The sequence below is a fragment of the Takifugu rubripes genome, chromosome 6 (genome assembly GCF_901000725.2).
Source record: "Takifugu rubripes chromosome 6, fTakRub1.2, whole genome shotgun sequence".
Lineage (NCBI taxonomy): Eukaryota > Metazoa > Chordata > Actinopteri > Tetraodontiformes > Tetraodontidae > Takifugu > Takifugu rubripes.
In genome coordinates, this window is record NC_042290.1 from 3,808,163 (window position 1) to 3,831,546 (window position 23,384).

At 42.4% G+C, this 23,384-nt stretch overlaps 1 protein-coding gene across 3 annotated transcripts in view; it reads right to left on the reverse strand.

The window, feature by feature from the left end:
- Positions 1-23,384, reverse strand: part of rxraa (retinoid X receptor, alpha a) — a 72,060-nt gene that overhangs the window by 38,048 nt on the left and 10,628 nt on the right. For all 3 annotated transcript variants that reach the window (XM_003965153.3, XM_011604506.2, XM_029837216.1), the window contains exon 2: positions 12,409-12,522. In XM_003965153.3, coding sequence (XP_003965202.2) covers positions 12,409-12,522 — 114 coding nt within the window. The remainder of the gene's footprint in view (positions 1-12,408; positions 12,523-23,384) is intronic.

Sequence of the window (23,384 nt, forward strand, 5' to 3'; positions counted from 1 at the left end):
ACCCATTATTGCCTTTAATGTAGTACTCATGAGGAGGGGCGAACATCGACAGCAGCATCAAGGCTCGGCCAAGTCAGCAACTATTGGGAGGAGGCCACTGACAGATAAGTCTCACACAAAAACAGAGCTCCTCATTACCACACACATGCTCAAGTGTTTTATTTGGACTGAACTCAATGTGATAGTTCAGCTCAGATTCCTTGGCTGCGTATCTCTCTTCAGCGAGAGAACGCAGAACCTCTGTCCTCTCAACAGTGGAAGTGAGGAGGACAGATCTCCCACGGTCACATGCTGCCTCTAGAGATAAGTCTTGGATTGTTCACAAACATACACACGCAGATATCCTACCCACAGAGACATGATTAACTTGCCAATTAGTACAGGAAGCTGCAGACCTTGAGGCTGTTTTTTCCTAAGCCACAAATAGAATACTGATGCAAATAAACCATACAAATTCAACGCCATGCATGAAATCAGACTGTGTACAGGCACGCATGCACAAACATACAACATGCCATGGAATGATCAACGGATTCTTTATTCTATTATCCAGCCCTATCCACCCACACACAGCATACATATTTAAACTTAAATAATAAACACAATGTGTCTCTCATTTTCTTCTTATAGCAAGTCAAAAGCCAAATAGATGGAGATGCTTCTCTTCTCAGAAATTCTATAACCACGGAACACTGCGTTTTGAAACAGAATATCAATTTTTTATGATTTGCTTTTTAAAAAAACCTGCAGCCTCATTGGTTCAGAAAATTGCAAGGGGAATGTCTTCATTTGCCTCTGAGATTTCATCCACAAATGGATTAAACATTTAATAGATGCACAGATTATGAATGAGGTAAAGCGGTGATATACAGCTGCCGGCGTGTGAGGGACACTCCGACAGGCCAATGTGAGCTCTGGTAGCAGCGTGGTTGAGCCTGACACTGACTGATAGCTGCCTGTAGATCCTGAGGGGCATCGGGAGTTTAATCACCCATAACCGCAATTACAGACGTACACGTTGGACTCATAAAGCACTGAAACAAGATGAGCGCCTCCCTCCGCTCCTCCCCTTGGCGTGCATCAGCCAAATTTCAAGAAAGCTCAAGGAGGACCGAGGGAGCTGTGGCATAAGCTCAGAGAGGCCGTGAGAGAGATCCCTACTATGGTGCATTAGAGGAAGGATTGTGGCACATTAATTAGTGCTTTTAATACACTTGCGTGCCATCAAACGAGTCATTATGTGAAGTGGAATTGCCTTGTTGTCAAAGTGGCATGCTTCCACTGAGCCTGTTTAAAAAGAACAGAAACAGCCAATGGCAGCACCACAGCATCACAGGGTAGAAAACATTAGCATGTCAACACATATAGACTTTCATACCTAAATAGTGCATGCAGCTGTGTATGTGAGCACACAGACCTAACAACTGCATAAAAGCTTATAATATACCGTGAGATGGGCCTAAGGATGGATTAAGATGGAAGCCTTTATCAGTGGGTTCTCACAATCCCCTATAGAGTAGCACAGCTCTCCCTATTGCTCTTTTTCCCTGCACCACTCCCTCTTTCCATTACCTCAGGGAAAGTGCAAAGGGGGAAAAAATGGAGGAAGAGAATTATAGCGGATGTAAGAGAAAACGGAAAACATAGTGGAACAAGTGTGCAACGCACAGACCACAGACAGGAGGTCACCTTCTCTCACAGCTTTTTGCCATTTGAAAGCAGAACAGCGAACAAGCGCTGAAGTCGTCTTTGTAATCAATCCCATCACTGAGTTACAGGGCAATAATAACGCTAAGTGGTCAAGAAGGAGAACAAATGGTTGTCATCTGCAGAGCAGGAGGGATGAAATAATTAAAAGGATGACATTTTTGTCTGCACAGGACCAAATGAAAAGCTCTGATGATTTGTTATTAGCCCCTTTATCATAATTATGCACTTGTAGAGGAGTGTGTTATACAGTAGCTCTCTTGCACTGTTTTTCTCGCTGCCTAATTGTCTTTGTGACTGGATAATTTGTTGGATGATCTCACAAAGCTGTGACACTTTGTCAGCAGTCACAAAGAACAAAGAACCAATGAAGAACCAACCAGTGAAGGGTAGGTATATGATTTTCATCATCGACAAGCATTTCCAGCCTTCTAATAGTGGTTCAGTCAGCCTCCTCTTGCACAGAGCTGCTTTAATATACTATATACATATCCTATAGGGTGATAAAACGATATAGGAATATCCACATCATCACGCCCGGCATTGCCATCATTCATCACTCGGTTAAACCGTCACATGAATTGACAGAGCCAATGAAGAGCGTTGGATGGCCCATGTGTGAAAGGGCAACAACTGCTGTGGGTGCCAATGAGTCAACAGTGTGCAAACAAAACAGGCAAAAGGATGATCTGCTCATTGGTCAGGTCAACTGATCATTGAGATCATGTTCAATGGTTTGGCTATGGAGCACATGTACTTTAGGATGAGTCAGGACTAATTGTGTGACCAAAGAGGAAGAGGAAGAGAGGTAGGAAGGGCGGTTCAGGGTGAAAAGGGAGAGGAAGGTCAAGAGTGTAAGGCAATAGAAAGGGTGACTGTGGAGACAATCAGCTGCGTCACAGGCGAACCTTTTTCGTGCAAAGATTGCACTGCAATTTCCACGAGAAGATCGTGCAGACTTTTACAAGGTTTGCTGATGTTTTTGTATTTGAAACGCGATTCCAGGTTTGTACTGTTGTGAGCACAATTTTATTTTTTTATTTTTTCTATAATCTTCTCAGGCCTGTCTTCCCATCCGCTTCCAGGAAGCACACAAGCAGGAAGGCAGGGCCCTTTGTCTTCCTGGTTTGTGGCACTGAGGGACCTATAATATAGAGTCTATATTATAGACCATGGAAGTAAACATAATAAGGAATCTACAACCTCATGCTGTGGTTTCCTGTACACAGGTATGGAGATTAGTCTAAATGTGGGGAGGAGCAACAAATCAATGAGGAACACAACAAGAACACAGTGTGGCTGCTGAAAGCACAGTGGAAAAGCTTGTTTAGGAACAGCAGCAACATTAAATAATTAGACAAGACTCAAGCCATTCCTCTTCCACTGAGAGTCTGAGCGCTGCACACATGCACCCTTCCTTTCAGCAGAGTGCAGACTGATGTGCAGCATGAAGTAGTAGATAAAACATCCTGAAGGATTTATTAGTGTCAGCACTTGCCTTTGGTGAGGAGACAACATGAGGTATATTGTTTAGTCACGTTCATGTGGATCCTCTCCTGGAGCTACTGTTGCACCTTTGTTGGATTTCTGCAGATCTTACGCAACTTTTTCACAACAGGCCTCTCATTATCTGATTTATTGCCCAAAATGCTATGTTTTCTTTTGTATCCTGCCTACATGTTTTATCCTTAAATAATGTCATTTATTATTTTCCATGACCTGAGTCTTTGTAACTAGCTGTTAATACCACCCAGAACCAAAAACCATGCGCCCACGACTCTGCATGCTACTCATCTCACTGTTGACTTCACTTCAGCACTAGTTTAATGGCAGAGCTTACGTCGCCATCGTTGTCCCATGTCGGTTCTGTGTTTTCTGGCGGAGAGAATGGCGGGCCCCCCCGGGCAAAACAGACTTATTTGTGTTTTCATGTTCATTTCAACAGGAAGAAAAACAGCCATTCAGCAGTATCCAGGATCTGGCTCATTACCCTGTTAAATGTTTTATACATCAGACGTTCTGTGTTTACAGGTCCCAAAAGTGCTTTTGGTTGTATGATTCTGGTTGCATACAAAATACACATGCTACAGAGTTTGAAACAACTATTATCAGTTCTTTTTCACCCCCCCCCCCCCCTTATATATGCTATCAGCTACTTTTTATCTATGACCATTGGGCAATGGAATATAAATGATAAGACATCTGCCAGCCTTTAGCGCTGGGCAAAGTCAGCTTCCCATCTCGGTAGATTTTATCACTAACTCGTGTGTTAGTGATAACTCCCACAGCATTATAACAATGGGCTCAACCCTGTGTTATGAAAACTGTTTTTTACGCCCTGTAGAACGGGGTCCATTTTTGGCTCTCCTTATTATAGAGCCCACATTGCTGCTGTGTTTGCTATCATTTTCACACTCCCACACATGAAATGGGTCAGGTTGACAATTAATGAAAATCATTATGCAGACAGGTAAAGTGAGAGGGAAAACAAACCACCAGGGCCTCATTTTTCATGCCAGACTTGTTTGTTTTTCCATTAATCCTTTTTGTACCCGTGCAACTTCTGAGCACACAAATGGACAGGGGACAAATTTAGTGGTCCCTGCGTGTCGAGACATTGCTGGCACAGGTTAATCTCACTTGTTAGGCTCACCTTAATTATAGTGTCGGTGCCTCTTTGTGTTTATTCCCTCTGCAGCGGATCTTTGAGTCATTTGTTTGCGTAGCTTTGCGGAATGATGGAGGTGGCGATGTCCCAATGACAGGTGGAACATGGCTTCCACAAAAGTCCTGCTTTTGTGTAATCATTAGGCTTGCACAAGCAGGTTTACCTGTGCATATCCAGTACATGGACAGATGGTCAACATGTAAACACAAATTCATGTTCATAATATGCCTGTTACAGCTGCTGCAGCACACTTGTGCTCTAAACTCTATGTAATGGGATATAAATTGAGACGAGTGTGTTAAAGCCACACAAGTACCTTGACAGTAGTTTAGAACATGAATGCGCAATGTTACCATTTTAGCCAGTATGTACAGCGGATTAATATTCCTTTTTATCCAAAACCTTTCCACTGATGGAAAATGGTGACCATAAAAGCACCCAGTTGAGAGCAGAGAGCCTGTTTTGCCAGAGTGCAGCCCTCGCATACGTGCATTTTTTTCTAAGTGCACAATCACCTACACACAAGCACAAAATCATACAGACTGTTCTCGCAAAAACAACCACAGAGTCATTAGCATGCTGTGTTATTCTTTCCTGGCATTAAGCTCTCATCCTGATGCCATTTTTTTTCCCTCCACAGGAACAGCGGAGGTCTTTACATGACAAGCATTAATATTACAGGACTAAATGTTCCAAAGCCCCTAAATTGTTTCATAATATTTAGTGCAATCTGTAACGGTAATGATTAACTCCCTCCTGGTTGAGTTAAGGAAATCAGGTAAGAATGTGATCTGAATATGAGATGTAGTTTGTGAGAGCTAGAGGGAGATTTTACTGTCCAGTTTTCTCCTTTGAGCAAAAGAAAAAGTATTTATTTAATAAATGAAATAGGGAATATCTGTTTATCAGACCAACAACACGTGATGATGTGGTTGGCTTTAAAAACGTCTTTACTTTGAATTTTCATTCTGGCCCTCAAACCATCTGAAAGGCTCCTGACCCGGGAAATTTTATCAGCCTTTCAAAAAGGTCTGGTGAACTGATCCGCATGAAGCCATCTGATAAATAACAACCAGAGATGTCAGCGCTGAGCTATCAGCTTTCGACTTTGACACCGCTCCCCCCCCCACCATACACCCAATTCTGCAATCTCTTACTGCTTCCACCAGTTCTCTGGCTGATATTTGTGTTTCTTTCCCCCCATCGTGATTACAGCTGCACGGCCACATTAGTCAATTAGCTCGATGACAGTGACTGTAATGGACTGGTGGACGCGATGCCCCCGTAGCATTTGGAGCACTCTTTCACAGAGGCCCCACTCTGTCACACAGTCCCATTGACTCTGCCGCCTGCACTGGCACACACTAAAGGTCAACTTTCTGCAACAGTTCTCCTGCAAAGGCCCCCGGTCTCCTTGTGCTCTAAGGTAATGGATGGGAGAGAGTATGGCTGAGTTAATGAATGAGTCCAATCTATATTATAACACATTTTGCTGCAATGTCTGTTCATAATTGCACAATCACACACTCGTGTTTGGCTGGTGATGGTAGACCAAGACATAATCTAGTTAGGATGTACCAGACTGTTCATAACAGAACACAGAAGTGCAGTTATGCAGTAAAGCATCATCATCCAAATTTCCTCACAACCTGCTGAACATGGCATCAGCCTATATGTGATTAATTTATGTTGTGATAAAACAAAATGCCGTCCCTAATCCATCCGACATCGAACGTTACAAAGAGTATTAGACTCTTGTACTTGTTGAATCACTCTGCTCCTAAATGCTGCAGCGTTTCTGAAGACAGGGTCGAAAGCTTCGGTGTCATCACTGCAGCTTCAGGCTAATCCTTCAGGACCTCCGACTCCTCAGACCAACACCGTCCTGACAAGATATTTCCATTAGCTGTGACATTAGCATCACTTCCCCCATTTCTCTGTCTCTATCCACCTCAATGGCAGCTTTGCAAGGGGAAAGCATGTGGGATTTGCAAACACTTCTCCCCCCACTCCCACCTCTCATGTACTGACCTGCATTAGCACGCTGAGATGGGCCTCTTGCTGCACGGCATGCGACATTGGAGGGTCAGTGCTCTGCCACCCCCCCACCCATATTGCAGTAGCGTGCACATCTTGCAAAGAAATCTTTGACCCCTCATTCTTCACCCTACACCTCACAATTTTGGGTCTGCTCTTTGCTGGAGCATAAAGGTGGGGTGTGCGTGAGCCTGGGTGGCAGGTGCTGCATTTCTGACCTTCCACTTCCTGAAATCGGATTTGGTGACATTCGGACGCAGGGTTTCGGTTGGGCTCCCTCTCTCCCCCAGCCCCCATCCGCAGAGCCAGCTATAATGCCAAGCATGTCGAATCATTTTAGCATCAAAATGCAGACATCCACCTCCCTTTCCTTCTCCACCGCCAAATACTGTCCTGTGGAGGAACAAGCAGCCAGCTCTGGCGGTGCCGTCATCCCTTAAATTCACACTGACAAGAGCAGAAGCAAATGGTTGTAGTCAGAAAGGCGACGGTCAAAACCGGAGACCGATAGCATGAGGCTCCTTTTCTCTTCAAAATAGGAGATTTTTTTGTGTCAAAAAAGGAGGAAAATGACCTAAAGTCCAAAGTGAAACTATACAGTAATAATACAGCAAGGACAGAAAAATCTTCCTGCAATCCTGTTGCAATATCTTTTTTTTATTATATCTTTTTTTTACAGTTGCCAAAGTAGAATCGGATGTTGGAAGCAAATACTCCCAACAAGATGTATGGGCTCAGAGAGAATATAATACTTGATAAATAAACCCCCCCCCAATCCAGGGCCCTTGTCCAAATATTTGCTGTGAACTGATTCAAATGTTCCAATGAAAACTAAGATTTTCCTCAAGGAGCAATAACAAAACAGACACATTTATTGATTGCATTTCTTCCTGTTTTTTCATCATGTTTTACACATCAGCACACCGCTAATGTGTGTCACGAGGCAGAATAGCTGTTCTGGTGCAACAATATCCGTGCAATTCCTTTACATCTGATATTTAAGATTATAAGGAATACGCCACATTTGTGCCACCTCACCGATGCAAATCTGGCACTCAGGATTGAATTTGTGGGGGCACTGAGGTACCGCTGCAGGCTCAGTAGTGCTGATCAGCTGTTCATAAAACGGCCATGATCAGGAGATCTCTGGGTTATGACCTATATACTCATTTTTATTCATGCCACTCGTTAATTTTCAGCATCCCCGATGTGCTGCGCCGTGATTAACATAATGTTCTGTGTTAGGCAACATGGGGCCTGAAGAATTGAGAACTTGCTTATTCATGTTTAATTGATGTTAATAAAAAATGCATTTCCACCCTTTCTAGCTGCAAAAGCCTCACAAATTATACTGTAAACCTCAATCAATGGGTCAGGATCGACTCTGCAGAGAGCTAGTTTCTGTGGCGGAGGGAAATTTCACCTCCTCCGCACAAACGATCTCAGAGAGAATACATAATAGATTTGCTAAATATATCTAATGATGAGCTTGAACTGAAATTTAAAACAAAGACGACCAGTTTGGCTTTGAGATGATACAAAGGGATCTCAGTGAGTTTGAAATGAAATGGAACGATAGATAAATTTGTATGCATCTTGAAAATTAATTAGGCGTAAAATTATGCCTTCCTGATAATTTACATAAAAAAATCTTTCCCTAGGACAGCAGTAAGAAAGGGGTTTACTCATAACGATAGCCTTTGAGGATTTCCGCTCAATAAAAAATTCAAATGCAAGCATCACCTCCCACAACCTCCAGTTCCCATTAGCAATGATAATGAGCGTACGACAATACAGATACAGTATGAACGTATCCTGCCGCCACCCCCCCAATGTCCCGAGCTGCCCCCTCGCCTCAGTCACTGATCAGGTTGAGCTATAACAATGAGATAACATTTCATTCTGATGCCGCTGCTGGGGGATTATGGGCTCAGGGAGATATCAAAGGCTTAGTCGCTCTGATTTCTAGTGACCTGCTGGGGATGGCTGCCCTCACTTTGTGCCAACGCAGAGACCTCCAGCTTTGCCGATGTGTCGGAGACGACGCCACGGCAGCTCCCACCGGCAGGCTTTGTGTCAGTTTGAGGAAGGAAACAGGTATTCCATGGACTCGGTTAATTTAGTTCTGATAAAGACATCAGCTTAGTGGTTAATGGAAGTTAATAAGTAGCGTAACTCTAGCGTTGTGCTGGAACCACACTGCCAGAACAGATGTTTACTAATTACCCAGTAACTCAAGGCATTCCAAAATAACTGTGAGACTAGTAAACAGTATAAGTGAAATGAAAACAGAATCATTCCAACAACAAGGCAGATTCCACAGCAACTGAATTATGTAGCCTATCTTATTAGAAAGGGACACAAACTTGTGTTTAAAACAGACTAGTCGTGTTTTATACTGAAATGGGGACAGGAAAGGCAGAACTACCACTAGATATAATGTCATTAGTTTGCTCTTCATTCCATTCAAATGAGCTTATAATTCTTATAAATTGGGAGGGGGAGGTGGTTTGTGTATCTTGGAACTGTGGTCGAGATGACTCATCATATCTGGTAAGTTTGTTATATATTTAACTAGCCAATTAACAGGGGCATTTTGCAGTACTTGACAGCTATGACAAACTCCAGTCTTCCACCTAAGTAAACATCCCTTTAAAAAAACAGAATTAGCTGAAAATCTGCATGGTCGCCACTTGTGTATTAAATATAATCTGTGGAGTATCCCCTCGATAAATAAGGGCCCGGCCCCGCATTTAGAAATTTAGTATCCTTCACCCCTTTGGCTCTTGACCTAACAGGAAGCAGCCAAGCGGAGCGCTGACTCCAGCCAGCCAATTACAAAGCAGGAGCACAGAAAGTACTAGGACTAATGAGCTCCCTCTTGATGACCCTTCTCACCTCTGCAGGACCCCGGGATGGGAAACATGAGGAGCCAGGAGCGACTTCAACTCCACACCATCGTGCCCCCCCCCCCCCGCTTCCCCACAAACTCCCTTTAGCCTCCTACATCTCCCCACCTTAACCTCGAGTTCTCGAACCCTGCTGTGTGACCACAAGGTCTACAAACACATCCTGCCCAACACATGGCTTTTTACTGCCCCAGTCGTGGCAGAGAAGCAGAAAAAACAATGAGCATGTACAAACACACATTCCTAATATGGGACGGGGGGTTATGTCAGTTGTATTTTCCTGCAGTTTCTTTATGATAGCTTCAAAGTGGGGGAGCAAGAACCATTTCTGCATGTTCTCCAAATGTGTTCTAAGGAAACTGGAAAGACTTCATTGAGGAGTGAGAGCATGTTTGGGCATGCACTAAAGTGTGGCTCTTGGCTTTTATTAACGACAATTATTAAAACAATAAAAAGTGCTGAATCAAAAAGCTCACAAAGGATTCGGTTCTGTCTAATAGGTACCAAGAACCTGGGTGGGACAGCGGCCACGTTGGTGCACTTCCGTACGCACAACAACACAGCTGCATTTTACTTTAATGAAATAAAAAAAGAAGGCATCCTACACTCACGCCCCCTTTTTTCTGTAGGCAGAATTGATCCTGTCATTTGGAGCCTCCAAACACAGACCATATGTGGGTTCAGCACTGGCAATCAGACTACATTGTGGAGCAGGCGGTTGAGTTCATCAGGAAAAAATTAGCCCGCCGCTCTGCAGGCCTCTCTCCCATTGGCCAGTCACATGGCCCGCTCCGTTTGAGGGCACCCCAGACATTCCTGCGGATAATCTTTTCCATTCCTCTGCTCAGCTCAGTGAGGACAGACCAAATCACAGCACAAGGCCTGCATTGTGAGGGCCTTTTCAAAAAGTCCTGTTTTCAATGCTGTCTCTCTTTTATGCTTTCTCTCTCTCTCACCTCATAGACCGCCATTCCAAAAAAGAAAAAAAAAATTCCCATCGTGACTTTCTCATAAAAAGAAACACTAAATGATTGGTTTCTTTTGAATCGGGCCCGTAGAAAACCACGGTTCTCACAGCCTCTTTCCAGTAAGAGTTTGTTTTTTGAAAAGCCCAAACAATATAAAACCGCTAAAACCCGTGTCCGGCCACATCAGTGCGCTGCCTCGGGTTCAGCAGCTCAGTGCTGAATCGGGCTCCCCGGGCGAGGCTCGCAAGCCTTCCCGGAAACCTCCCAGTCTCCTCACACCCGTTGTGCAGCAGCTTGCCATCGCGGCTGCAGTCAGGTGGTTAGAACGCCCAGAAAGGAGCACAATCTCGGTCAGGATCAACATCGTCTAACTTGACATGATCCACAATTAGAGCCCCGATTATTACAAGGGCTTTAAATGTTGCTCACCACTTATTTTACTTTTGCTATATTACCTACATTTTACCTATATTTACCTATATTACCTACCATCACTAACGAACCATATGAAAAATGCAATGCTACAATTTTCAATTCTTTCTGCTCTATTTGGCCGTGAAACTGGGGTAGCCAAAATACTCTAATCTGACTTGTATCCCAGTTTACAAAGCTTCTTAATATAGCCACAACACAAAGAGGGGAAAAAAAAACCTCTGACATACTTCTGCAAGACAACACTTCTATTCCAGATGCTCCTGATTGTTCAGGAAACACGTTCCGCCTGAGTGCAGGCAGCGAGGTTTGACAGTGGAAAAAAAAAGAAGAAATGTTGCAATCAATCATGGCAGCTCTGTAAAATACACAGATGCGGGCGGTTCGCCTCACCTGCCGAAACTTGTCTGGGAAAAAGTATTTGCAAGGTAAACGGCAGGTAGTGGGTCATTATGTTCACTTTACTGCTACAAAAAATGGATATTTTGATGATGAAAATATCACGTATGGACTAGCTCTAAACTACAGACAACATATGCGTGTTTCCCTGGAGATTTTCTACCTTTGGGGCACATGGGACTGTAAATTTTAACTGCTCTATTTAAAGTACTCTTGTAGAAAACATTACTGGATTATATCATTCACATTTCAGTGCCTTTTTCAAGAGCCAGTCAGTCATAAGTAATTTAAAGGCACCAAGCTGCTTATTACTGAGGGCAACTTCATAGCCTTAAAAAAAAAAAATACAGCGGCAGAAAAGAAAGAATGTTTGCAGTAATAAAATTGATCCTTGTAATCATATTGTTCAAATGGCTAAGTAGAAGACAGAGAAGACCTCCAAACAATTTTGATACTAAAGGCTTTAAGCTGATTTTAAGGTTGCGACCTAATTAAAGGAGTCGAAACCATTGTTTTGGGTTTTTTTTTTCAGGTTGTAAAGAGGAGGGGAAATATATTCAATGTTGTCTTCTGAAGCCCTGAATGTACTGGAAATATCAGCACACGAAAATATTTATTCCTGAAAGTATGTATGTGAAGCATGGACAAAAACCTCAATGCACTACATTTTTAATATATGCTGAATGTGTATATATATTTAACTGCTATTCTTGTGAGCTCTTTTCCACATGGTTGTGATTTTGTCTTGCTGAGTCACTCCCTTCATACATGACAGGCAGCTCAACTGGCCGCTGTGCTAACGCAGGAAGAGTCAGCCATGGAGATGCAGTGATAATGTGTTAGCATAAATCACATGTTCTTCACATCCGTGTCCCCTTTTCCTTCAGTGATTCATTCCCATCCAATGCTTCCGCATGCAAATATACCACTGAGCATGACATTATTTGTGCATGCACTGCACACTGGCTTAAAAAAAAATCCCTGAGCCAGAGAGGATCTTTTCACAGGCAGCTGCTTGCACGTGTGGATATGTGACACAGAGAAGTTTTCCAATGACACATCCATTCCAAACTAATCCCAGATGCACATAAAATGCAAATAAACTAATGGAAGTTTCTCTACTGAGCAGAACAGAAGCCTAGCCTGGTTTCTCCAATAATTTAAGGGTGAGGTTTCTGCAAAATCTATACTAAACAGCTTGATTCTTACCTGCAAATTCATCAGGAATTTAGCAGAGAACAGGGATAAATAAGTGATGATGGGTTAATTGACACAGTTAAAGAGTTACCTGAGGCTAGGCGGCGCTGATGGAGAGGACACATGCCACTGAAACAGGAACAGGCCTCGGCCGAGCGACCTCTGTCCATCGGGGGAGCCAGTGAGCACTGGGGCTTGAGGAACCCTGGAAAGAGACAAATGTAGAAACATAAATACAAATCCATTAAAATGTCTGTACAAAAACATGCTAACTTTAACTTGAAAGCACCTTGTTATATATGTATACATGTGTGTATATACATATATATATGCTACTTGATATGCTACATGTATCCAAATCAGACCGGAGGACTTCACATATTTACAGGTCTGTGGCTTCTTGTGATTACTAAAACTTCTTCACTTGTGGCAACACACCAGATTACTACTCATAGCTGAAATAAGGGGGTGTGAAGTACTCAAGCATAAGACTGAGGTTAGCAGCTCTGTGTGGGCTAAGCGCCAAATCAGGCTGAGGTGCCTGGAGGGGCTGGATGAGGCCGTCTTACTGTCTGTCTCTGAGGTCAATGAGGTCATCTTCAATAGGGAACTCATTATTTGGCACAATGGGGCAACTGAGCAGGCTGCTGCCCCTCTGGACCAAATTTTACCCATCACTGGTGTAATGCAGCAAACAAAAGAGCAAAAAATAGACCTACAGCAGATATCTAAATGTTACAAAGACATATAAACATATATAAAAATAAAACGGGGAAGAGTGTCAACAATACACAGCTAAATAAATGGTTGGATCCACATGCTCTATAGGTCAAACATTGATTGGCAAGAGAATTTAACCAAGATTGTCACTTTTAAATAGCATCTTAAAAATCCAGACTCTGGAACATGTGTGATTTTATGCTTGACACCATACCCTCAAGCCAAAGGGGAAACTTCTGTGTGAGCTCTACTTTTCTCAAATCAAGGAAGGTTTGCTCTGTCCTTATTGACTGGATAGCCCATGCAGATCTCATAGGCACTGGCAGATTGCTGCAAATCCTATCTTTATTCATTCCTCATGAAGATCTTCAGAGTTCCAGCAAAGGTTTAAAAGCAGCAGCCAGAGGACCTCACTGTGTTTCAAGCCAGATAAAGCCCCTTTATTACTACCTTGAAAAACATGTCACCCTGGATGAGCTCAGAAAATTACATTTAAAACTGGCAAAGGAATATTGAATTAGTTCCCTACAATAAGCTGCATAGGATGCTCATATTGTGTTAGTAAGGTTGTGTGAGTGTGTGTGTAGTTATGGGGATTGTAGAGTGTCCAATCCATTTTTAAACCTTTGATTCTTATTCCGGATACAGTTGGAACTGAAACGGCAATTCAAGTCTGTCACAACAAACCCAGGCCAACTGGGATCATCACACATTCATTAATTCAATAAAATGGAGGAGGAAAGCATTTTCCATTCATTTTTTATTAAGTGCCCTTGACTTTCTGCATCTTGACGTTTACAGCAACTAAAGTTTCTGGCTTGTCTATCTGTCGTTGTCCCAAAACGCCAGGTTGTTGTCTGGTTGTTCTGATTGTTGCTGTCCGGCTCTAAGTAGAGCCACCAGAACAAGATGACCGTGTCTAAATCCCTGAAAGCGTGAATGGGAGTGAAGTCATCCCATTGGTTTTGCATGTGCAATAATTCATGTGAAAATTCCAACGATATCCACTGCGACAGAGGATATTCCTGCTTGTACGAGGGTTGAAGGGTAAACAATGACACATGTTATAGAGCTCTGAGCAGTGTCACTGAACATTAGGGTATTAACATATGAGCTCGACCCCCTAAGTCAAGTTGGACTTTTACAAAATCAGAAGTAAACTAAGCAGACAGCAGCTCCCCCACAAAAAAGAGCCCAACACTGCAAGAGTAATGTTCCCACGGGACAGAGCAATGCTAGAGTATGGGCTTTAAACTCCTGGAATTTTACCTAGAGCTTAAAGACAGTGGTGAAACCCCCCCCCCCCCAGAACAAATGAGTTGGACCTGGAACCCGATCTATACATTTCAGCACAAAAATAAACACTTCCCATTGCTCTTCTCAATGTAAATAGACAGATCTTTACCTTCAATATTCTGTTAAATCGAATCATAAAATATAACACAGACGCTTGCTCGACAACTGGGGGGGAATAACTACTGATTTGAAGGGCTTGTACTGTATGTATATTTTCCCTGTCACAAGTGTAAATCATTTCCGAGGGCTTTAGTTTCCAGTCCTTGGAGTAAAAGATGAAAGTGCAGTGGAAGCCAAGACGTGTGTGTGCAGGTTCAGTATCTGATGTCATGAGCAGTAAGGTTGGTACATGTCTTGCCATTAAATCACCTCTATCACGCTCCATCACCATGTCTCAGGCTATATACTCTAGCAAGACGTTTATTACAGGAATGTTTGATCTTGCGCTTCACTTTCAAGCAGCATGGCCCTCATTGACTTTAATAACTGTATGATCCAATCTAGATGGGATGAGCTCAAACCCCCACCGGCGGCCAATCCACATCGTCCTTCCTGGCTATCAGAGTAAACACTGGCGGCTTTCTTCATTAATGATGAGCTGCTAATGACCACGGCATTTGCATCCCTGTCCTAATTAAAAAAGCAGATTTGAAATGGTGGAATTAAGCAAATATGCTGCATGACAGTTCTAATGTAACACGTCTCTATGGGATTATGCACGCAGGGAGTCACGTATGATTACGTAAAAGGAGGATTTTCAGGTATCGCACGTTCACGTTAAGCATTTGGGACCTTACAAGGTCCCACAAAGTCTTTTCAGTGAAACACTCAAGAATTTATGAGGGATTGAGAAATTGCAGTCAACTTCTCTTAAAGCGTAGCTTTAGTTTGCATCTTGTGTTGCCAGGGTAATCAAACCCAAGGTCAAAGTTCAGCGGGCCCTGAATGCATCCCGCAGGTACAATAAAAAGAGGTTCTCTCACATAGGCCTTTAGTGCAAAAGGTCTCGGTAGAGTGTGTAGGAGGATGGAGCATCCAGTGGAGCCATTAATCGCCATGGTTACCGCTATGAATGCCATTCACCTTCAGCAGCTTTTTGCTGCACACCTCAAAGCTCCACACGAGGAGAAAGAAAACATGTTCCTCAGTAACCCCTCGCTGTCTTCCATGTAAACCTTGAAAACTTTGTTCATTGTGCTCTCGCCTGCTTGTCCTTCAGTTTTATTGGGGTTTTATGTTTCTTTCGTTCTGCACATCCAATTTCAGCGTGTATAAAGACAAACTACTGTTGAGTTCATGCACATTTATACAGCCTGCACATTTTGTATGTTGAAGTTAAAGTCTTTTATTGCAGTTCTGAAAGTCTGAACTATACTATTTAATGTATGTATCAGTTTATACACGTGACTAGTTGAAGCTTTTTATTGACTGAGCATCAACGGGAGTCATTATGTAGCTCTACTGGTGCTTGGACACTGTCTGCCCAGTGGACCCCCACTGGCAATCTATTGAGTGGTTCTACATTGCCTTGATGTTTAGTTTTTCTCTTTCACATGACCAGAATTCTGTTCGCCATGGTGTCATCACGTGTTTAGGCCCAGGATGTGCCTGTGCCAAGGAAAATCTATGATTCCACCAAAGCGACCTCAATTACTACCGAGACACACAAAGTCAGACTTGATAGAAATATAGCTTTAATGTACTTTAATATGTAAGTAAATTTGACTCTTGTTCCATTATCACACTTGTTTAATGGGAAAAAATTAAATCCTCCTTAAGTTTAAGGCCTTTGCTGAGGCCTTAAGGGTGTAGAAGCAGGCTAACCTGCCCCGGGACAGGTCGATGGGCGCAGGTGAACTGAAGCTGAGGACATAAAGTGAACTCCTAAATTAGATTTGAAATGCCTCTGCAGAAGACTTCATATTATATTTAGTGTATTGTGTCAACTCGGAACAGGATGCCCTTGAGTCAAGCCTTAAAGGAAATCAAATGAACGTTGGCCTGCTCTTCACGGCTCCTACGGAATCTTTGGAGTTAGAAGTGCTCTGCCTTGGATGAATTAGGGAAACATGGGCCACCTGAGGCCTTGTTTGGTCCTAATAAAACCTCAGACTAAATCTTCAGAAGCAGATATGCATGAAGACCTTGGCTGGAAGACACAATTTTTAAGTTCAAACACAACAAAACCAAATCACATGTGGCTTCCTTTTACGAAAGAGCACGATGCTCTGTAGATCTAGCTTGGCAAAAACCAAAAAGAACTCAAATCTGCATCTTATAGCTTTCTTTTCATCCTGAGTCACACAGCCAGGCACTGTTGTGGTCTGGACTGGTCATAAAAACTTAAGTGGACAGCTTTATTGAATGACTTACTAAGCTGCCGTATTTTGCGAGACTACACTAAGGCACTTTTGTAATGAACATGAGCACCTTTTTCTGGAAGAAAACATGCCTTCTATTCAGCACTTTCAGACAGTCTCAGGATAATGGACGTGGCAGTTGCCTTGGCATTTGAAATGGCGAGGCATCTGTGGAAAAAGACTAAATGTCACAAGTGACCTTTGGAAAAGCCATAACTTCTGACTTTTTCCTGACTTCATTTTGTTTTTCAGTTTAGCCTAAACCAGAATTTCTATCGTTGGTAAGTTCCCAACACTAATTTGATCATTATTGTTGATTAATGCCATGAAACTGTTACTTTTTTCATTGAATAACCAGCAGAACTGGCCAGTAAGAGGCAAAATTGCATTGGTCTTAGTTTCTCATATCTTCATTTGAACACCTACAGCTTTATTTAAAAATGTATACGTACCTAAAATGGTCAAATTCGCTGCTGCTCGACCGCCCTTGATGGCATTGAGGCTGTGGCTAGACAAAATTCTGTCACCTTTGTCAAGAAAACCCGTCTGAAGACAGCTCATTTGAACTGTGGTTGCGGTGGTGCTGGATTTTTTCTGCTAATGAAACTCCACCTACAAGTTTCCTTTTAATTCTCTTGCAGCTTCTGGTGTGAGTGACCTCACCCCATCCGTAATTCTCAACTCTGGCAGTAAATTTAAATTAGACGAAAAAGAGGAGAAAAGTGAGAACTTTATGTTCCTACTTCTTAAATGTTGCATTTTTTTGTCCAAACATGAGCACACCTATTATTTGAAAGGAAGTTGTGAGACAGAGAGACATGAATAACTCCACGTTCTGCTGTCAGCACCCAATGGTCACAGCTTAAGATGCCATCAAATAAAAAAGGCTGATTGATTTAGTATTGCTTCAAAGTATTTTGATTCCTCTGAAACTTTCAGGTGGCTTGCAAAAGGACCTCAAATGTCACCCAAACAGCAGGTCCTGATCACTCAGAGTGGGAGGAACAAAACGAGTGTGATAAATGAGGTTAGAGGAGAAAGAAAGAAGGGGTCAGTTCAAACACAGCTTGTGCACATCAGAACCTTTCTCCCGGGCAAATAGGAGGACAAAGGCCTCACTGCAGCCCAGAAGCCGGCGCAGTTCCTGGGGCAAATGACTCTAATCAAATTTGTGCGATTGGACTCAGAACAACCAAACGTTTAAAAGAGGCTCCCTTCAAGGCAGAGAGGCATTAAAACGTCCACCGATGAACTATCAACCAAAGCCAACAGCCATTGACAACATACATGCCATGCCCTTCTAATGAATTAACCACACAGATAAAAGTTGTGTGCTTCCTCTTGTGTGCTGTGGAAAAATATTTTTGGTAACATTACAACAATAAGACATTATATTAATGCCCTTAAAAAAGAAAACTTATTCCAAAAAAGTACAATATACCAAGAAACAAAGTCAATCATTCTGGATGAAACTCTGACTTTGTCAACCATCTCCTGTGAGTTAATCTACGATCTAATGGCCTTTTGTTAAGAAGAAAAAACCTGGACACTGTTGAGCCTCAGGTTGTTGTATCTTTTTCTGATGTGGTGATCAAAAGTGAGCAACAGCAACTGATTGGAACTGGTGGGAAAATAACGCCTGCTATTGCAGAATGAAGATAAATGTTCTGAGGGGGGAGATTAAACACAGCAGCAGCAGCAGCAGCAGCAGCCTAAAGGTCCTCTGAGGCACAAAAGTGAGGAGTGGTACAGTGTAGTGACCTGTGGCCCACTCACTGCTTTCTGTGTCCCAACAGAAAGTACCTTAGCGTGCTTCCTGTTAGCCCGCTAAATTGACTGCTTACACCCACGCTCCCATCTCTACGGCAGCAGTCTGGAATTAACCTCTTCTGGCCTCAGCCTACAACATCTACCATACTGAGGATGTAAGCATGTACTAACACCCAAGAAGACAACAGAAGGAAGGTCTCTTGCTTCCACCCACACCCATCGCTCTTGTCTTCCGAACAATTTGTTCCATTACTCTGACCCAGATTCATCAATCAAGGCCGCGGCGTGTTTCATTAAGAGCGCCTTTCGACATCTGCTCATTGTGAATTTGTTTGTTCCGAAGTTTCCCCAAGCATCCGTCTTAATCAACACGGCGAAGGCACAACACACGCAACAAAATATTGAACTCTAGATATGCAGAACTGCAACAAATCTATCTCTTGTCAAGTATTTTAGCACATTCTACATTTAAAAAAATGAAGTCAAAGATTTTACAAATCTGTATTGTGAAAAATGCAAAGCAGCACTGTAAAAATAGGTGAAATGAGAACTGGAAACCACGTTTGCTGTTCTTTAAGCTTCCATTGCCATGAAGAAGGCCCACCGAGCATGGGTACCTTAAAAGAACTTGTTTTAGCACACTTAGTAACAGAGTGACCTTTACGGTCTTTGTAAGACTGATGCAGCCATGTTTTCTTTCCCTATTTATTTCATGCAACTCTGATGTTGGACTGTCTTGCAGGCTGTTAGCTGGACCTGTTTCTATAGAAACATCTTAATATTAATCAGTTTTTTTGGGACATTCCAAAGTTTCTTTGCAGTCTGGATTAAGGAATTTAAACGTGGTAAATGGTAGCTCATCCAAAACCTGCAACAAAAGCAGCCGCTGTGCGCTAGTGTGCACTTTAAACTAGGACGACAATAAAAGCATTGAAAATCACAGCGCAGTAGAATAGGAATTACACAGGACAGAACATTGCAGGACAGTTTTAAAATCGGGGATTAAGTGTACTCTCTGTTAAATGCCGCTTTAAATTGCCACCATTAAACATGAATAGGGGGATTTTCAAACCAGTAGAGTTGACTCTAGCCTGGCTATAAGACCTCTAGTGAGTGGAAATAGAACATATTGAGATAATCCTGCTCAGGGTACCAAATCAATGGTAAATTGGTTCTAAAATGAACACCTCAGTTTCAGTATCAATGCATGACACTCAGCCAGACAGGGAGGGGTGGACGTGGACAGAAAAAATGTGCTTATGAAGCAAAACTTTTTGGAATTGTGAATCTGGGCCAGGCTAATGAATGAAGTCAGTGAGTACACCCATGTATCAGCATTTCAGATGTCAGTATAATGACATGGCTTAAAGCTGATGGAAACTTGGGAAGGAGTTCTTCATTCTTGCACTTGACTGTTGAACATAAATATAACTCAGCCTGCCATCTGAGCACCCAGCAAGACTTTTGAGGGGAAAGGGAACAAGGCTATTCATTAACCTGCTGACTAAGAACGGTGGAAATATAAGGTTAGGATAGTAAGGGTTTGGAATCGCAGGTAAAGCACAGAGGAGTCTATTCTCTGCATATATTATATTATAAAGGAGACATACCCACATTTATTAGGTATAACAGTTTTCGAGCAAGGTTTAACTTTGTTAATTTTGTATGTTCTGTTACTTGAAAATGATGCCAAAGTCCATTATATTCCGCAAGGTTAAAAGAGAATAAAACAAGTGATTCTGTCCTTGTAATTCAAAATCAAACCCTTCTTTCAAAGAAAACCTTAAGCTGTAACACCCAGGCTACATTACTAATTTATACTGTCAGACAATAGCCTGAATAAAAGGCCCATAAATCAGCTGGTATTGTGTCAGATAATATGGCTCGTATGGAGATATAAAATGTGTAGTACCAGCAGAGTGCAAAGAATGTACACTGCTCACACGGGACAGAGAGGCAGGCGAGCCTGCGCCCTCTCCACCGTTTCGGTATTATTCTAAAGCAGAGGGAGCTCTTCTGCTCTTCAGGAACGGATGCATGCTGCGCATTCCAAGCGGCAGTCAGGCCGTCACGCCTCAAAACCAGTTACCTGTCCAATTTACCAGTGACTTCAATGCCTGCCACTACTGCTTTTATGGATCGGCACGTGTGACAAGAAGAATTGGACCCTCCTCCTGTCGTATCTGGAGGTAGCCTGAAGCCAAGGCTCAAATATAGACGCACTAGGAAAACCTCACCTCTGTCACATCCTCTGTGAACCTTCAACTTTCAGTGGCAGCAAAAAAAGAGGACTGTTTAATTTGCATTTAGCGTCAATCTTGCATTAGCATTTGCATATGGACATATGGAGAAACAAAGGCATTTTTTATCAGGCATTTTAGGGCTGACTGGACTAGAAAAATGCATAAATGTCTTCTTCAATGACAAATACAACTGTGGTCATTTGTTTCTCTAAACAGCATTTTCTTCACAATAAACTGCATTTTGGTGCATCCTGATTCTCTGGAGGATAAATAAAATATTTTTATTATTAGGACATTTATAATACTAAATCTACTCAATCTATGACCAGTAAACCAAGTGATCAAATTAACTCTACATATCTATTTCCTCCAAACCAAAGGATGTATTGAGGATGTTCCCGAGGCAAGTTCCGGACTTAAAGCACCCATAATTGATATATAACAATTAATATTGGATTAGGACAGCCAAAAATATCTTATTCTGATGTATGCTGTGTGATATAGTCCACCACTCCAAGGTCGGTGAGCCCTTAGTTTAAGCCCTTAGTTAATTACAACAGGGGGCAAAATAACAACGTGCAAATCTGACTGGTAAACTGATCCTAATTATATAAAATCACAGGGAGGTGATGGATAGTAGGTATCGTAAATGATATCTGCAGGACCAACGGAGAGTCTGCTGTTGGAGATACCAGCGCTTTAACAATATTAACAACAAGCGGGACGACAAAAACAAATTTGCCCTCGGAACAGAAATGCAGCCAGCACCCCGGTGAACTAAAGAGGCATAAACAAGAGTGAAAGAGGAAGAAGACATCAGTGGTGAGCAAATGTGGGAGCTCGAGCGAGAACGAGAGGAACAGAGGAGAGACAGACAGAGAGACAGACAAAACTAGGTCATGTCACATGACTGGGATTGACTGCAGGCAGGATTAAATATCCTACAGCATGTGGTCATTTACACAACAAATGTAGTTTTCATTTTATAAATTATTCCTCTTCCACGGGGACTGAGGCTCGGCGTAGCGAGCGTGAAGCCACGCCGCATTCTGCTTGGCAAGCGCGGCTTTTCAGCGAGAATAAAAGCGGGGCATTAAAGACCTGAGCCACCCGATCCCTCCGAGACAGGAAACAAAGGGAGAGCCTCAGATAGCATGAAAATGATCATAACAGGAGGAAACATGGTTCCAGTGTGTGATGGCTCCATTGTGACAGGCTAATAGCTCCATCAATGTGCTTTGAAAAAGCAAAGGACGGAGAAAACGATAAACAAAGTCTGCTAGAAACCAGTGTGTCTTTCCAGTCATGCAGTTTTAGGCCTCTCCAATAGTAGAAAATCCTAATGTTTTGTTTTGTATGCTTTTGGTTTTATTGAGTATTACATTTATGTAATAATTTACGAGTATATCATGACTTTCCATGACATAATTCTCTCTTCCCTGTTTCATGGATAAAGGCAACTCCAGCTGCCAATCAAGCACAGAACTGGGCTGAGTGGGTCACGGGCTTAGTCAATCCCCTGGAGGGCCGTCATCGAAATATCAATCATCTATTCACATCTGGTGAGCTCAGAACCGGAGAAATCTGTCACTTGCTGCTTATAGTTTCGATAGATTAAGCCAAGTGAGCCAATCAATGCGATGTAATGACACCCATGACCCGCACCAGCATGGGATATTCTATTCACACCAGCTTGATCCTCCCCAGGCTTTCAGGGCCAGAGAGCTGAGTTCAGAGCATATGGACCGCAGCGTTTTACAGTGCACATAAACCCAGAGATGCTAAACTGGCTAAGTTTGAGCTTGGCGCTGCACACTATCACAGATATTTTATACAGACAACCTTTAAGGACATGACATCACTTACTGAGTGAGCATCTGCACACACACATACACACATATAAGCTTGAAAACGGCTTTAAAAACGCTTTTCTATGCAAGGTAAATGCTATAACAGATGCACATTTCACAGCCAAAGCTAGGCAGGGCTTCTGGTGCCTGTGGTGATGGACGCAGCTCGATTTAAGAACTCAAACCGCACTTTCCACTCCACAATATCCCCTCAAGAACCAGAAGAAGCACCGTGATTCTTTAAGGTAATCGAAGAGCTGTATCAGGTGGCGCACTTAGCAATTAGCACCACTGTACCTGCCACACTTACACTGGGATTGTTCAATAAAGTTCTGGAGTGGGAGATGAAAGAGTTGCAGAAGGTTTCCCGTCCTGAGAGCCATTCACATGAGCATCTCTTCAGAGAGAGAACTGCAGCACTAGTTGGCCGCGTCCAACAGAATACATCATATTTAAACCAACATAAAATCACCGCTTTTTATAAAAAAAAAAAAAGTAACTTTTGAATCAGAATATTTTTCTTATACTGTATGTCTCTAATATAATTAATCGAAAGATCTTCTTTTAGCTTTTAATGATATTTTGTATAAGGTCGGCTAATAGTAGAGAAGAAAGAAGTGTTAGAGGCCAGCTAATTTGTCTTAGAGCTGATCATTTGTTGTGTATTTGTTGTGTATTTTATCATATAAGTAAAATGGACTGATTAAACAGAATAATCCTAGTCAGCAAATTTTATGATATTTGCAACTACTATATTTAATTGCAGTGTTTTCATAAATAAATCTTCAAAACATGATCCAATGGCGCTCATCGTAAATACTGAGCACA